The 14178-nt window shown below is 38.6% G+C and overlaps 1 protein-coding gene across 5 annotated transcripts in view; it reads left to right on the top strand.

Annotated features, from left to right (window-relative positions):
* SNTG1 (syntrophin gamma 1) overlaps positions 1-14178 on the top strand; it is a 900934-nt gene that overhangs the window by 715154 nt on the left and 171602 nt on the right. For all 5 annotated transcript variants that reach the window (XM_058699165.1, XM_058699168.1, XM_058699169.1 and 2 more), the window contains one exon: positions 1908-2037. In XM_058699165.1, coding sequence (XP_058555148.1) covers positions 1908-2037 — 130 coding nt within the window. The remainder of the gene's footprint in view (positions 1-1907; positions 2038-14178) is intronic.

Below are 14178 nucleotides of genomic sequence, written 5' to 3' on the forward strand. Positions count from 1 at the left end.
GTTGAAACAGAATGTAAAAAGTGACATATATGTTAACATATAAGCCTAGATTTATGAAAGATTAGGCCCTTAGAACTATTCTTTCTAGGGACCATGTAACATATGATGACAGAAATTGCAGATTTGATCGAAGTGTATTAACTTTAATCAGCTAAAAATATCAAAAGCCGCCATGATTCATTTAAAGCAGAGAGGACAAATATGTTCAGGACATGCTTTAATTTTTAATCAAAGCAATGGTTATGATTGGTTAGCATTGCTCCATAGCAATGGTTAGCATTGCTCTTAATCAAGCAATGGTTATGATAATCAGAGAGCCGAAAGAAACATATATTTCTAAACGCAAATTAGTTCCCATTTTCCATGGATGGTTGAGCTTTCTAGATATTTTAAATGTCTTCTTCACTGCAGAATATCAAAATTAAAGCTAAGAAAGACGTGAAGTTATAATATTCTGTTCATGCTGTGCATATTTTTTCTTGTCACAAATTCAAAAGAACATTACTTCAAAGAGGCAGACAATAGTTGTACTTTCTGAAGTCTTTTCATGTATTTTTAAGAGAAAACAAAACAAAACAAAACAAGCATACTTGAACCCTTCCCTGTTCCAGTTGAAAGTGCTTGGTCAAGGGTATCAGAGCAGATTTCTCTAAAAATGTCACTAATTTGGATGCAGAGTGCCTTAGAAGTGAAAGCTTTAGCTTGTGCCCAGTTCCGAGATATGGACTGGTGTCATGGGAAGAAAAGGTGACACAGGTACTGAATTGAGCCAGATCTATGCTCTGTGGAGTGTCCTTTCTTTGTTTAGGAAAGTGAATCCTGCCTACTACCCACAGATGCCTAGTTACAAAACGCAGAAAACAGAAAAGGTACTTATTAAGAGAAAAAGATATGCATTTATATAATTTACAAGGCCTTTGAATGCTGAACTACAGACCTTTTCTATTTCTTCATAATTGGCTGAGATTTAAATATAGTTTGTGCATTTCCCAAAGGGTATCATGTTGCACAACACACTAATTCTCAAGCCCAAGCCGTTTGGCTAGCTTCCATTCATTTTGAAATTTTTATCAACTCCTGTCCATTAAGCTCATATCTAAATATGCAAGGACTTGATACAGAGAAAAAACAATCATTAAAGCTGTAGGGAGCCACTCTGAACTCTATAGGACTTTGGTAAACAGTTTAGGATGGCATCATTTAATTTCCTCTAACAACAGCAATGGCAACACATCAACAAAAAAGCCCTAAGGATATTTATACTGGCCTTTGGATTTTAAAGAAAAGTTTGGTTGTTATCAAAATGTATGACATGCACATAAATTCAGAGAAAATGTACACCTGAGGTGAAGCTATGAACATCTTGTCCAAATCATCTTTGAGAAGAATAAACGGAGACTGAACATGGTTTACAACCTAGGAAAATTCTGCAGCTCGTGACGTCAGGTGATTTTTATATATGTGTTTCGTATCTGTGTGTCTTTTTTTTTTTTTTGATCTTTCCATTGTAAATCAGGAAATGCATTGAAAGATGTGAAGAGGAGAGGCTGTCAGCCAAAGTAATAGATAAACGTCCATGTATATTTTTATGGTAAACCAGGAAAAGAATCCTTCTGACATGTCTTAGCTATGCTTCCATTTATATAACATCCATTTTACGACCCAAGTTTTTTTCCGAATGCATCTGAATCTCAAGATAACTTTCTACTAATTCAAAATATGTCATCTGGGTTCATACTTGGTGCTCCATTTAAACTCAGAGATATTTATAAAGAGAAATAAACAAATACGGATTTGAAGCTCTATTTGTATTGTGGAAGAGAAGACCTTTCCACAGATTCTATTTCGAGTTGCAAACAGATAAATGAGACAATGTTTTGATCTGATTTGTTCTGATATGTCTGCAGGCAAAATGCTTTTCAAGTCATTGCTGTGGACGGGGTCTGCAGTGGGATTATTCAGTGCCTCTCTGCTGAAGACTGTATTGACTGGCTACAAGCAATAGCAACCAATATTTCAAACCTCACAAAGCACAATGTAAGTAGCAATTCGAGGAATATCTGGCCATAGAGTTTCTCAACTGTGGTAAATTTCTCCAGTATATATGTAACTTTACAGCAACTCCTTGGTGTTTATCTAAGAGTGAGCCACGTTATATCCCTCCTGAAAGCTATTCTGCAATACTTATTTGAAGAAAATCACTTTATCTTGAGAGTTTTAGCCCAATATATCAGTTCGAGAATACCTTCACATTCAAGTTTTCATTCCCCAACACCATGAACCTCAACGTGAGTTAAGTAAGTGAAAATATTTAGCATTCAGTCACTAAACACTTGTATATGTAAGTAAAAGTATTCTGAACTAAAGCCGTGCTGAATTTTGAGACACGTTATTGAGTTTCCTTTAGTGATTTTATAATCGCAGCTGGAACTGTTTGAAGGGGAGGGTGCAAGACTCAGCATGGAGACTGAAGGTCCCTCCTGGGACGATTCTGGCACAGAAATGGTCAGACGATGCATTCCGGGATCCAGCAAACTCCCCCGTTAGTGCCGTGTCTATATTACCAAGAATGGCTTCTCCACCTTTTTCTCTGTTTTTCGATTCCAACTTTTCTTCCCCCATTCTGATCTCTGCCTGATCTCTATCTTCTCATCACTATTCTTTCATGACCTAATCGATCGTTTCCCCCCCTTACTTCTGGCAGTATTGTCTATCAAAACATGCAAAACTGTAAACGTCACTTCATTGAGTACTGATGCAGGTCATTAAAGATTATTCGATCTGATGCAAGATTATTCTGTTGCAAAACCAATACCGGTTATCATCCAAACTTTTGTCTTCGTATGCTCCTCCGAACACAACTCCTCTACGCCATGTTAGTCCAAAGGAAGATTCAAAGGCCAAGCATGTAAATGGTCAAGCAGAAGTATGTAACCCTTTCTCAAACTCACGGACACACAAAACTCTCCTCACCCAAGTGACCCTGCAGACCCAAGTATCTTTGCAGAGATTTTGCTTTCAAATCTAGGCAGGAGCGTGGCCATGCACGTGTCTACTGGGGGCACGTTGAAGGGATCTGGGAGGGACACGGATAGGGATGGGACACGTGGGTGTTCAGCCTTTCCTTGCAGTGCCAAATGTTTTTCAGATGGCTGTCCACTTTGCCCCTTTCACTCTGTGGTTTCAGATCTCTTTCTACAGATCACCTCAGCACTTGGCGTCATTCTGTCTTTTGAAATTTTGGTTACTTGGTATGTGTGAAAATGAGGTCTCATTGTGGTGTTAATGAAGGGAGAGGATTTTGTTTTTTACTTTTTTTTATGGTGCCTTGAATGGGAGCAAATACACCAAGCCTTACTCGGGGACATCGCTCAGCAGGGAGACCTGTTCTGGGCTAATCTGGCTTGGGCAGGAGTGACCCCCCCCCCCAACACCCTGTCTTTGCCAATCTGTTGATTTCATCATATCTAAATGGCAGAAGATGACAAGAGATTTCAGACTGGCAAAAAAAAAAAAATGCAGTGCTTCTCTAAGGATTATGCCTCTCCTCCTCTCTTACATTTTTTTTTTTTTTAGGAATGTTTTTAGGGATAAAGTGCTATGAAGTACGGACTTTGTATTTCATTACATGCAGTCATTAGAGTGCCTAAAAATGAGCCAAGATCCTACGTTTATGAGAACAAAGTATTTTTGAAAGAACAGAATGTTAAATTTTAAATCCAAAGTGTTTCTCTTCCTACATCCAAATTTGCAATGACCCCAAATCCTAGGAACATTCTCAAGAAAACTGTTTCTTTGGAAAGTTAAGTTTAGTTAGCCTGCTGTGACCCAGAAGACAAGCATATGAAAAGAAAGGGAAGATGCAAATGTGTCTGTTCTCTGTTGGCATAGAGAAGAACAAACCAGATTTTGCTGCTTGTTTTTCACCCTGGTGAGAAGTACTTGCCATGACAGGTGACTTTCTTACCGGATGCTGAGAGGTCCACGTGTCTAGTATGATAATGTCGCTGTGGTAAAGTAATCTAGTTGTTCTTACACATCCTTGTGATTACTGTGTGTCCTTTTGATCTTGTAGTCAGTGCTCGTGCAAAGGTACTACTATCGCAATGAACTCTCGTGTATCTGTAATGCAACATACATGCAGGAAGGTCATTAGGCATAACGATCATATGTGAAAGTTAGGTTGACTTCCGTGAAACACAATGGCTGCCCTGATGATACAACTGATCTCGTTGGTTCCTATGAAGAAAGAAATGGTACAGATTGAGAGGAGCTCGAAAAGCTTTGTGTAACCTAGTTGGATCATTCTAATTCTCTTAATTTTTTATTCTAGGAAAGATAGAAATAGTCCCTTGCAGAAGGATGTAGAAGTATTTTGTTTCTGTCTCTGCAAATAAATACTTCAAGGGTGTGTGAGTTTATGTAAGTGAAATTCTGGATAGTTTACCTGCTATTAATAGACGCAGAAAGGTAAACACGGAGATAGATTACCTCAGGAAGTTTCATTCAGGAGATTAGGCTGCATAAATGTAAAGTTGAAAAAAAAAAGACCAACTGGAAAATGCATATAAAATGTTACGTTAAAATGTAAAAGCAAAAATCATGCTACTGAAAGGATATAAAAATATACATCCTCAAAATGATTAGAAGGAAAAAAGAGAAGTATTAAAATCTCATTATAGAAACTTTTTAATAATGAATCATATTTCAGTAATTGGACTAACTGGAGAATATATGTAGGAGAAGTTTAGAGGAAAGAAACAAACAAAAAAAAATCTCTCTACTGGAATTATTACAGCACTGTGCTAACCACTTGCTAATTCTTTGGTTACTGAATTCCAGCAGTAATAATTGTTAAATGGGGAGATGTTCGTACCTGCTTTATGTGGAAATTCCATTGTGTTTGCTGTCTGAAAGCATTTTCTGTTTCAGAAGGTCATTGAATATAATAGTTTAAAATATGTAGGCAAACACTTTCTATTTCAATTTAGCGCTATTCAAGGTGACTCCAAAATATTTACAGTGCATTTAGCAAATGGTATACAGTAGAAGATGCTTCAGGGACCTGCCTTAAATCTGTGCTCGCCCAGAAGCCCATTCATTCTACTTAACTTTTATGCTCACACATTGGAAAGGAAGGAATGGCAGAGGCTACGGTTTACTGGGTTCGGTTCCAGCAAGGCCTAAACCAGCTCTCTCGGGGCATTTGCTGTTATTTTGGGTAAAGTAGACTTGAACAGATTTGTAAACTTTAAATTCCTGAAATTGTGAAAAACTGTACTTGCTTCACGTTAATACTTTTTAAACTTCTTTTTCTCCTTTTCATTATTTTACCAAATACATGATCAAGTGTCTGTACAAAGTTATTAATTTTTATTCCCATGATCCAGCCATATTAAATATGGAAGGTCCTAAAATATGAGGATGTTGTCATGGGGTGAAACTCTTGGGAACCTTGGTCGGGGGAAATGTATTTTGCACGTAGAAGGAATGTGAGTGATTGGGGGCCAACTAGCAGACTTTAAAAGATGACTCCCTATTTTGTCAACGACCTGCCTTATGCAACCCTCTCCCTTGATGCACAGGCTGGATAGTGAGTTGAGAAGCAGGTGCTTCCCTGTCAGAATTTCAGAAGACGTTGCAGTTTCAACCGACCTGATTACAACCTTGTGAGAAACCCAGAGAGAGAGGACCCAGCTAGCATCACCTGGATTCCTGACTACAGAAGATACAAGATAGTAAATGTTTTGTTACGTCACTAAGTGTTGGAGTTACACGTTTCACAGCGGTAGGGAATGACACCTGTTTCCTAGAGTAGAGCCACTGTGACAAATAACTACAAACTTGGTAGCTTAAAATGACATAAATTTATTTTCTCACGGTTCTGGAAGTCAGAAGTCTGAAGTCAAAGTGTTATCAGGGCTGCATCTGGAGGTTCTAGAGGAAAATCTCTCCTCTCTTCTTCCAGCTTCAGGTAGCAATCAGCATTTCTTCCCTCCGTGGCTCAGGACCACATCCCTGTAATCTCTGCCTCCATGGTCACACCACCTCTCCCTCTGTGTTTCTGTTCTCCTTCATTCCTTCATGTATATCTTTTAAAGACACCAGTCATTGGATTTGGTGTTCACTCAGATAATCCAGGATGATCTCACCCTAAGATCCTTAACTTAATTATATCTACAAAGATCCTTTTCTCAAGAGCACCTGGGTGGCTCAGTTGGTTGACCGATTCTTGATTTTGGCTCAGGTCATGATCCCAGGGTCATGGACTCAAGCCCTGCGTCAGGCTCCATGCTAAGCCTGCTTAAGATTCTCTCCCTCCTTCTGTCCCTCTCCCTCACTAGCTCTCTCTCTCTCTCTTTTCCTGTCTCTCTCTCAAATAAAATAAAACATCGATCTATGTGTCTGTTCTTGTGCCAGGACCATACTGTCTTGATGACTACAAGCTTGAAGTCCAGAACTGTGGTGCCTCCAGCTTTGGTTTTCTTTTTCAACATTATTTTGTCTATTTGGGGTCTTTTCTGGTTCCATACAAATTTTAGGTTTGTCTGTTCTAGCCCTGTGAAGAATACTGGTGTTATTTTGATAGGGATTTCATTGAATGTGTAGATTGCTTTGGATAGTATCGACATTTTAACAATATTTGTTCTTCCTATTCATGAACATGGAATATTTTCCCATGTCTTTGTGTCTTCTTAAGCTTTCTATGGTTTTCAGCATACAGATCTTTTACCTCTCTGATTAGGTTTATTCCTAGGTACCCTATGATTTTTGATGCAATTGTAAATGAGATCAATTCCCTGATATCTCTTTCTGCTGCTGCACTATTGGTGTGTTGGAATTCAACCAATTTCTGTACACTGGTTTCATATCTTGAGACTTTGCTGAATTCGTGTATCAGTTCTAGCAGTTTTTTGGTGGAGCCTTTAAGGTTTTCCGTGTAGAATAACATGTCATCTGCAAAAAATGAAAGTTTGACTTCTTCCTTGCCAATGTGGATGCCTTTTATTTCTTTTTGTTGCCTGACTGCCACGGCTAGGACTTCCAGCACTATGTTGAACAACAGTGTGAGAGTGGACATCCCTGTCTTGTTCCTGATCTCAGGGGGAAAGCTCTCAGTTTTTGTCTACTGAGGATAATATTAGCTGTGGGCCTTTCATATGTGGCTTTTATGATGTTGAAGTGTGTTCCTTTTATCCTTACTTTCTTGACAGTTTTTATCAACTTGAATTTAAATTAAAAATAATAGTAATACAAGAAAATTTTATTTTTTTTTTTTTTTAAATTTTTTTTTTCAACGTTTTTTATTTATTTTTGGGACAGAGAGAGACAGAGCATGAACGGGGGAGGGGCAGAGAGAGAGGGAGGCACAGAAGCGGAAACAGGCTCCAGGCTCTGAGCCATCAGCCCAGAGCCTGACGCGGGGCTCGAACTCACGGACCGCGAGATCGTGACCTGGCTGAAGTCGGACGCTTAACCGACTGCGCCACCCAGGCGCCCCAAGAAAATATTAAATATTGAAATAAAAAATTAAAAATAGAACAAACAAACAAAGGATCCTTTTTCTGAATAAAGAAACGTTTATGAGTTACAGGAATTTGATGTGGATATCTTCTTTTTTTTTGTTTTGTTTAGTGGGGAGGACGGTCATTTTTTGGCATATTGCAAAAACTAATATGGCAGACAAACAACAATTTAGATTCAGACATTATGTTCTGACTTATTTTCCAAGGGAATGTATCTAATATCAGCTGAGTTTTCAAAGTCTTTATTCTGCACTGTGTGAGAATGAGCCTAGAATATCTTTCAATTCATGTATCAAATTAGGGTATCCACTTCTCCCTCCTGTTCCTCTCTAGGCCTGGCTCCCAGGGAGTAACTGTCCTTGATCTTCTCAGAAAATCAGAGCTTCTCTCAAATTGTAGCCTCCCGCACTGTCTGGCCTCTCCTCATGATGAAACCCTCCTACAGGGCAAAACAGCATGAAAAAGAAGAGAAAACAAATAATAAGGATCCTTCTATAAAGGGGACCCCTCTTTCTAGTTCCTGTGTTCTAAAGGGTGGGTTTTCTCTTGGGATTTCCAGGTGCCACAGCATTAGTAACAAGCAACTGTTTGACAGCCTGGCATCGGAGCAGGCTTCTGAGCCAAAAAGAGAAAATGCCATGAGCGCCCTCTCCAGAACCCACGACTTACATGGGGCCTCTGGTCAGAAAGGTTAGCTTTTCCCACAGTTTTGTTGTTCATGGTCTAATGTGTCTTGATCCTCATGTCACCTTTGGAAAATAAAGGAAGCAAAACCAAAACAAAGCAAAAATGGGAAACCCAGTATAATTATATTTGTTATTTAATTTTTAATTCTGTCCCCACTGTCTTGTTATTTTCTCTTGAAAAACGTTCAGGGAATCACCTTTTGTGCTTTGCCCACTGTATTTAGTGATGATCAGTGGGAGACATGAGTTGCAGGGGGCTTTTTTTATTTTTAATTTTTTGTCTAAAACTGGAAGCAATAGTTCATTTTAAAAGAAATAATTGTAAGCAAAAAGGTAATTGAAGGATATGCGAAGTGTACTAAAAGAAAATAATCTTTCCCCTATCTTGACATATCCTGGAAATATCTTTTCAAGGTCCAAATAAAGGGCACCTGGCTGGCTCAGTCTGTTAAGCACCTGACTCTTGATCTTGGCTCAGGTTAGGATCTCATGGTTCATGAGATCAAGCCCCCTTGGCAGTCTCCACGCTCACAGTCCCTAACCTGCTTGGGATCCTCTCTGTCCCTCTTTCCTTTCCCCTCCCCCGCTCTCTCATGCACACACACTTTCTCTCTCAAAATAAATAACTGTGGGAACGAATAAATAGGAAGTGATAAGCATGTGAATTTAGATGAACATCGTAAAAACAATATTACTTTTTTCTTGAGGTATTAAGAAAATAAACATAATTAAAATATATCCCAAAGCAATAACATGTATGCCCCAAAGAAGTCAATGTAGTTCATATTAAGCCCGATACGTCAATAATAGGTGTTTTGTTGGTTAGAGGAAACCCTGACATAATAGGCAGAGTATGTAACTTACAGATTAACCAAGGAACAAACGAGAAAATAAAATTAACACACTGAAGGAACTCCACAGAAAAGAAAAGGAAAGAAAAATAAAATAGGACAAGCTGGACAGGCAGGAAGCACAAAGTAAGATGGTGATTTAAGTCCAAATATATCAAGTATTTACAATGGAGTTAAATAAACCAAACTGTCTAGTTGTACGGGAAGATTGTCAACTGGACAACAATAATATCAATGAAAGTAACACTTACGTGTTTCTTACAAGAGAAAGTATAAAGTCAAGCTATTAGCACGACAAAAATACAAGTATAGAAGAATGCAGTGCAAACAATGATTAAAGATAGGTGCGGCAGCTTTGTTGATAGCGGGTAAGGTGAACTTTATGGCAAATACATTACCGAAGACGGAGATGGTTGCTTCCTGATAATAAATATTCAATTCACTCGGTAAAGGAAGTAAAGGCAAGCATTGGCGTCACACGGAATAAAGAGTAGCTATCATCTGCGATCGAGGAGGAAAAAAAAGTCCAATTCCAGAGCTAGAACCACAAAATAGTTAAGGCATATTTATGACAGAAAGGGAAGAAATATTACAGACTGTGAGATCCCAAGAGGAAAGTAACCGATTCATGCAGCTCTTCATTTTAGCCTGTAGAGGGTCATTATCACATTTTCCCATCACACACAGGTAGAAATCTCCCATTAAACCATTCACTGAGCACTGAGTCTGGGATGCCTCCCCAACAACGCCCCAGGAGTGGAGCACACTGGAGTTATCTGCCTATTAAAACCTATCAGCTTCTCTCACTGCAATTCCTTAAGGCCAAAATAGTTCATCTCAGATTCTCACTATCCGATATCCATCCCATATAGACCCTTTAAATGTTAACCGCCCCACCAAAAAAACGGGCAAGCATGCATTCACTTTAAATATTCCTAATTTTGGGGGTGCCTGGGTGGCTCAGTCGGTTAAGCGGCCGACTTCAGCTCAGGTCATGATCTCGCGGTCCGTGAGTTCAAGCCCCGCGTCGGGGGCTCTGTGCTGACGGCTCAGAGCCTGGAGCCTGTTTCAGATTCTGTGTCTCCCTCTCTCTGACCCTCCCCTGTTCATGCTCTGTCTCTCCCTGTCTCAAAAGTAAATAATTGTTAAAAAAAACATTTAAAAAAATTCCTAATTTTTAATCCTTAAGTTTTAAAAACTAATGGAAAATAAATTAAAAAATATGATTTAGTCTATAACTCAAAACCAGCCCTTAAACTTGTTTTGTTTTATCAGATTTTTACTCTGTGTGTCTGTGATGGGCAAATAAGGCCTCCCTGAAATGCCTATGTCCTAATTTCTAGAACCTGTGAGTGTGTTATGTCACATGGCCAAGAAAGTTAAGGTTGTAGTTGGAATTCATTTTGCTAATCAGCTGACCTTCAAATAAATTGAGCACGCTGGATGATCCTGATGTGTCCAATGTAATCACTAATGTCTTTAAAAGTGGAAGAAAGCAAAAAGAGAGAATTTTGGAAATGGCAGCCTGAGGAGCTGGTCTGACATTGCTGACCCTGAAGAGGCAGGAAAGGACCGGAACTTGAAGAAATCCAGGAAGCCAGTAGAAGCTGCCAGAGATGAGGGGATGTTGCCCCTCCAGACCCTCTAGAAAGGAACACATCCCTGGCAGCACCTTGATTTTATGCCAGTGTGGCCTGTTTAGGACCTCTGACCTACAGAACTGTAAGATAAGAGATCAGTGTTTTGTTTTCAAGCCACTAAGTTTGTGGTAATTTGTGATTGCAACAAGAGAAAACTAACGCAGCATCTAGATAAACCCATTACATTTCTTTTCACCTCATCTAAATCTCATGTTTTAATCTGAAAAGCATACCTCTGGTCTTAACACATTTAGCTTTTTCCAAATAGCTATAAAATGCACTTGTTAAATTCTTAAAACTTTGGAATCATTATCTGGTTTTAGAATGGCTATGGAGAAGAGGTCCTGGCCATGCTGTCCACCATAGATGATTCCTGTGGACGTCTATTATCTGGCCATACTTCCTTGTCCCTCATAAATCTCCACGTCTCCTAATAGGTGTCTGATAAACGAATGTGTTTTTTTTTTCTTTTTTGAAATAAACCTTCTTCATCTAACTCACTGAATGACTACCTAAGAGGCAAGAGTAGAAAAGTGCAGTGGACCAGAGAGTCAGGAATAAATAGACTGTAATGCATATATCTGATTGCAAATCAAGGCAAATACATTTGAATACATCTATATTGCCCAACAGCCATCACTGTCTTATGAACATTTTTACGTGCGGTCCTCAAACCTTCTCTTTAGAAGGGACCGTGGAGATCATCTAGTCCCAGCTCCCACCCAAGTACGAAATATCTCCTGCCACAGTCCCTTCGGAGGACTCTTTCTGGAAATCTTTCAATGACAAGAAAGCCACGGCTTCACAATGTGGCGACCAAATCTTTGACAACTCGGTATCAGGAAATCTTCCTTAGGCTGAATAAAATTCTCTCTCCTGTAGCTTTTATCCATTTGTACTAGGTCTGCCTTGGGAAAGCCACACAATAATTGAAATTTCTCTTTTACTTGGCAACTCTTCAAATATAAAAGGGCAAGTATTGTATGCCACAGGCTGGTTTTTTGTTGTTTTTTTTTTTTTTCAATGGAAATATCACGGGTGCCTTCCTCCCCAGGCTTTCCCATCCTGGTCACTGCCCCTGGACACAGAAACCCTTTAGAATAAGTAGAGTATTAATTACATATTTAAGTTTTCATTACTGACCTTACCATGAACTCCAGTTTCTTAAAGTTTCATTATAATCTTGGCATGTATTTATTGAATTTTCAGCATTCATTTACATGTAATCATATCCTGAAAACATTCAGTGACATTACATCTTATTATAATGATTGATCAAGGTTTGTGTTTTCTCATTAACTGATATTATATACTACATTAGCAGTAGGGAAAAAAATTCAAAGTTTAAGTGTGTGTTTTACGTCTAAACACATTTAGGAGTCAGAAAACCTGGTTCTTCATTTGGTGGCACAAATTACAAAATACTCCAAGTGATGCGAGCAACCTATACTCAACCGTTTAAGAAAACGTTCAGTTCCTAGGTCTCTTAACTTTTCAAAGATTGATTTGTCATTGTTCTCGCCTTCCTTACTAGACAACAATGAGATTCAAATAAGATATCTCTGCAGCTGCTAACTACCATAGCCTATAATGTATAATGTTAAAGAGCAGTACTATATTAACATTAATATAAGCCTAATATTTTACCCCACATTTTTTACAAGAAGGTCATACAATGGAAATTCAACAAAATGTTGTGGATACTAGTAAATTGATAAAAATACAAGAGTGCTAAAGATACGTTTTCTTTCTTGATGTTGGTTCTTAATATGCAAAGTGACTTCCCTTCCATGTACAGAATGGAAAGGGGAAAGATGTCTAACTTTAAAATGGAGACACCTAAAATCCATAACCACAGCCAAGCGTTCAAAGTTGGCTTTAACAGTTATAGTGATGTCGATAGTATGTACCCTTGAGATGGTGTAGTAAAAATGGCACTTTACCTCCTCTGTGGTCTTCCTCCCACAAACCCATATCGTCTGTTGTCTCATGAGAAAAGTATTAAAAAAAAGGCCAGCTGAGGAATCTACAAAATACTTGACCATGACTCCTCAAAAGTGATGTCATAAAAACAAGGAAAGCCTGAAAAACTGGCACAGCCAAGAGTAGCCTAAGGAGACATCATGACTATACATGTAATATGGTATCCTGGGGGAGATTCTGGAAGAGAAAAAGGATATTATATAAAAACTAAGGGAAACTTAATAAAACATGGGCGTTATTTAATAACATGTGTTGATATTGGTTTATTAATTTTAATAAGTGTTCCCTAGTAGTGAATCGTGTGGTGCTGAACAGAGCCCAACCTGTGTGTGTGGTATATGGGAGTTGTTATCATTGGACTTTTTCTGTAAATCTATAAAACTGCTATTTAAAACAATTTTTAATGTTTATTTATTTTTGAGAGAGAAACAGAGCGTGGGTGGGGGAGGGACAGAGAGAGAGGGAGACACAGAATCCAAAGCAGGCTCCAGGCTCTGAGCTGTCAGCACAGAGCCCGATGTGGGGCTCGAACTCACGAATGGTGAAATCATGATCTGAGCCTGAGTCAGAGCCTCAACCAACTGAGCCACTCAGGTGCCCCTAAAACTGCTTTTTTTTTAATTCAAGTATGAGTAACATACAGTGTTATAGTAGTTTCAGGTGTACAATAGAACGATTTCATAATCCCATACATTACTCAGTGCTCATCAAGGTAAATGTACTCATAATCCCCTTTCTCTATTTCCCCATCCCTCTATCTACCTCCCCTTTGGCAACCACCAGTTTGTTCCCTGAATTTAAGAGTCTGGTTTTGTGTCTTTTTTTTCTTTGCTTATTTGTTTTGTTTCTTAAATTCCACATATGATGGCCAATAAATCCAAAACTATTTCCAAATAAAATGTTCACTTTAAAGAATTCATAAGTGGAGCATCTAGGCGGCTCAGTGGGTTAAGCGTCTGACTCTTGGCTTTGGTTTAGGTCATGATTTCATGGTCTGTGGGCTTGGGCCCCACATCAGGCTCTGCAGTGAGGGATGGAGCCTGCCTGGGATTCTCAATCTCTCTCTCTCTGCGTCCTCCCTACTCTCTCGTTCTCAAAAATAAATAAATTAAAAAAAATAAAGTGTGTGTGTATATGTGTGTGTATATATATATATATATAATGTAAATATATGTATTTATTTATATTATATATTTAAATTAATATCAGATATTAACATATTTTGGAGCTAATTGTCAGCTTCTGGATTTATTCATCCATTTATGCACTCAAATATTTTTCAGGGACTGTTTTGTCAATTTGCTAGGGATTGGTACTTTAATTTTGAGCAAAATGAATAGTCTTTGTCTTTGTGGAGCAAAGAATCCAGTGGGGAAAGGCGACATTAATTAAATAAGCACAGAAGCGAATGTGGAATAACAACTATCATAGATGGCGTGAAAAAGTGTTATGAGAGGTTAAATCTGTAAAAGGATAATCTCCTAAAGTTGAT

The sequence above is a fragment of the Neofelis nebulosa genome, chromosome 14 (assembly GCF_028018385.1).
Source record: "Neofelis nebulosa isolate mNeoNeb1 chromosome 14, mNeoNeb1.pri, whole genome shotgun sequence".
Taxonomy (NCBI): Eukaryota; Metazoa; Chordata; class Mammalia; order Carnivora; family Felidae; genus Neofelis; species Neofelis nebulosa.